General features: G+C 46.7%; 1 protein-coding gene across 1 annotated transcript; it reads right to left on the reverse strand.

Moving 5' to 3' along the window:
• Positions 1-974: 974 nt before the first annotated feature.
• Positions 975-2989, reverse strand: LOC102000149 (granzyme B(G,H)-like). The gene is made up of 3 exons (XM_013355513.1): positions 2939-2989; positions 1733-1993; positions 975-1118 (listed from the first exon to the last, which is right to left on the reverse strand). Exons 1-3 carry the CDS (start codon positions 2987-2989, stop codon positions 975-977), a joined length of 456 nt encoding a protein of 151 aa, XP_013210967.1.
• Between the last annotated feature and the right edge of the window lie 636 nt (positions 2990-3625).

Genomic DNA, 3625 nt, shown 5'->3' on the forward strand with positions numbered 1-3625 from the left:
ATCTGGGTGTCCTAAGTATAGAGATAAGAGGTAGGGACATGTTCAGATTAGTGTGGACTTTAAAGCATAGATAGTTATAACTCATAGGATCAGGCATAAAAAAGAAGGGGCTGGAGGAAGCTTTGCCCTGTGTCCAGAAGAGGATACCAAAATGAATTCAAGATGTAAAACAGACCTTTCTGAAATTGCTGTTACTTTAAAGATTGTTGGGTCCCTAAAGGACAGGCCTTCGCACCCACACTTGATCTATTTTGCACTCTTGAGGTTGCTTGAAAACAGGAACAATCTGTTGTTGTCAGCAATGTTTCTAATGATGTTTAGTCCTAAGCCATTGAGTTACTGTGATGAGCTTCCTGCTATTGCTGGTTTGGCCTCCCCTGCTGAGGGCAATATATTCTTATGAGAAAGTGGAATAAAAGGCTTGTCTGCAGAACCTGAAGGAAGTTGTGTTGCGTGTTAATTCCGACGTCCCTCGCTCTGAAGAATGACAGTTGCCGTGCTGGCGTGGCAAGGATGAAGCTGTGGGACAGAGATACCCTATCCGGGAAGGACCATTGACAGTGACCTCAGCTCTATCTTCATATCTCCACTTCCAATGGTGCTTTTCCTCTCCTTTCTTAAATATTACACAGAGGAGGACAAATGTCCATACTGAGTCCCACAAAAAGAGACACCCTAGCTCAACTTTGGGCCGGTCAGAAGGGCGGGCACTGAAAAGTGAGACTAGTACAAACACGGAGTACAATGGCCATGCCTGAGATTTGGGGCGAGGGCATGTATAGTGTTGGAGTGAGCAGAGAAGAAAAGTAGGACATTGATCTGCTAAGCACAGAGTTGGTCCCTGTGAATGAGCAGGAAGCCAGTCTTTCCATTCTGCAAAGTGACATTTATTGATTTGCTGGTGTCCTAGGAGAGTCCTGGACTCAGCTGTAGGGAAGAAGGTGAGTCAGGGAGGGGCCTGGTTTGCTCTGTAGTTAGCTATGTTTTATCATTATCTTTATCCAGGATAGGACACTTGACACTCTGGTGAAGGTTCCTGGTGCTGAACCATTAGTACAGACCAAGGACACAATGCCTGCAGCTCTGTTTTTACACACGAGAGGCCTTCCAGAATCCCCCTGTGAATGGAGAAGAATCAGAGAGGACTGAGCTGTTGTTCAGCCTAGTCCCAGCCTCCCTCTCATGTCAAGGCTCCGCTCCAAGGTGTGTGAAATGTGTGTGGAGAGAAATGGAGGGCAGGCGTGGGGTCCCGAGGGTTCCCATTCTGATTGTGGAGAGGATTAGGGCTACACGTCCCTCCTGAGCCTGGCCTCTGCCCTTTCTCCACTGTGATCTACATCCTATGAAGGTGTGTGGGACCCTCAGCTCCAGGCCATTATTCAAAAACATGGGGACAGGTGAGTGAGCCTGATGTGAGCATGGAGGACCAGTTCATTGACAAATGTGGGTGCCTGCTCTGAGGAGACCCCTGGTTATGATGATGACACACAGATGGAGCTCTGCTTTCTAAAGCCTGGGCCTGGAGTCAGGAGGGCTGTGCAAATCCTGCTTTATGCCAGCTGCCTTCATCAAGGCTCCTTGTCATCTCTGAGGCTCGAGTTAGTTACTGTGACTGGTGTTCCCAGGGAATAAGATAATGGCCAATGGGAAAAAGGGTCCCTTGATGTTTGGATACTAGGTTCCAGATTGCTCTTCTTCCTTCATAGAGGCCTGAGAGGACAATCCAACTTACCTTAAAGGAACCTTGCTTGATCTTTGGGTCCCCCACACAGATCGCAGTAGCTTTGTTGTAATGACGAGAAAAGTGGAATTCACACTCTTGATCCTTCTGGACTGTCAGCTCTACCTCTTGCAACGTATCTGAGAGTTTACCATTCGGATTCAACTGTCCCCAACCATTCACGTAGCACACATCCCCTGGCTTCACATGGACATTACTCCTGGGCAGCCTGAGGGTCCTCACAGCATTAGTCCTCCTTGCCCTCCTCTCCAGCTGTGGGGGAAGAATGAGAGAGCAGCTCAGCCAAGAGAATAGTTCCTGGGACCCAATGAGAAGGGGTGGGGAGGACTTGTAATCCAGCCCCTGCTTTACGAATACATGGAGGGACAAACTTCTTTCTTCGTGATGCTAGAGACGAGGGCATCCTGAGTGGCTCATGTTAGTCTTTCTCAGGTAATGGTGTCCGATGTCTCTCCTGTCTTGATTTCTGCTAATTTCATCACCTTTTACCCCAAGGTCTTTAGAGAGGGATTTTCTAATGTTCTCCTCTTCTGATGCTTTCATCATATCCTAGGTTCTCAGTAAATGAATTAGTTGCATGGAAGAATGATTTTTACTTTGCTGGAGGGCTAGAGGCTCAGAGCTCAAGGGAATCAGAGCCTACCGGATATTGTAGGATTCAGCTGGTATAATAGCAGTAGCTGGGGACCTGCAGAAAGATGTGGAAGGCCAAGCAAAACCAGACTGCAAAGGTAATGGAGTGTACAGCACAGGCATCTTGTCACCCTAGGCCTCTAGATTTAGTGGCCTGAGGGTGGAGATTAATAAATACTGCTCATATTCTTCAGCTGGTGAGCTTATGTCATTGCTGACTGGTCATAAGAGCTGCCCTGAGTCTGGGCTGAAGTAGAGTTATTGGTATACATTTAGTAACTTTGCATTTTCTGCTTCATATCCTTTTGGGGATGATCCACTCTCTAGGGGACACGAAGAGCAGGGAGAAGCTAGTGCCCACCGTGTCTACTGAGGACATTGCTCTTCTTCCGACCTTGTTGAGGATCTAGCCAGTGACAGGCTTCCAGGTCTGGGTTGGTCTGGGACCTGAGGTTCAGGAAGCTCCTGGTTCAGTGCAGGAAGTTCCTTACTAGAGTAGGCAGAGACTCCACAGAAGTATTATGGGATGGAATCTCTCTGGGACAGGGGGGTTCACTCACCTACATCAGTTCCAAGCAGCAGAAGAAAAGTCAGGAGAATCAGGACTGCTGCCATGTTCTTAGTAGGCTGCTCAGGTTGGAGGAGGGCAGAGTGGACACAGCCCTTGAAGGATGAAGAAAGTGAGCGCTCAGTGACCTCACAGGCCTTTTAAACCTGTGCACCTGTGCTCTGATTGGCTTTAGTGTCTACAGCAGTTTCCTGGCTAAGGTTGTGGTTAAGGAGGGTCTGAGACTCAAGGAAGTCCACTGTGCCTTCACTGAGACAAAAGTGTAGCTTTTCTTATCTCTTACATTTTTTCCATTGTGGTAAGATGTTTTTTATTTCTTTGGTTTATTCTTTCTCCCTTTACTTTTTTTTAGAAAAAATATTGGTTACAACCAATTTACCACAGAACAGCTGTGGCACTGCTTATACACAGACGCAGTTATACAATATTATTAAAGCTGATACTGTGTCCTATCTGGAGAGGCAGAGTTTCAATACATCTTCTCATTCACCTCTGAGACTTCTCATCATACTGGTAGGAACATCTGTTGGAACAGTCTGATGAATTAATCTTCACTCACTCTGACTCTCCCAAACTGCTAGGTTGTCACAGAGAAATCCTAAAGCAAGTGAAACCTAGTGACCAATGATCATGTCTACTGTCTTGTATAATTAAGTACACTAACAAATCACATTAGCATGTAT

Source organism: Microtus ochrogaster, unplaced genomic scaffold (genome assembly GCF_000317375.1).
Source record: "Microtus ochrogaster isolate Prairie Vole_2 unplaced genomic scaffold, MicOch1.0 UNK148, whole genome shotgun sequence".
In the NCBI taxonomy this organism is placed as follows: Eukaryota; Metazoa; Chordata; class Mammalia; order Rodentia; family Cricetidae; genus Microtus; species Microtus ochrogaster.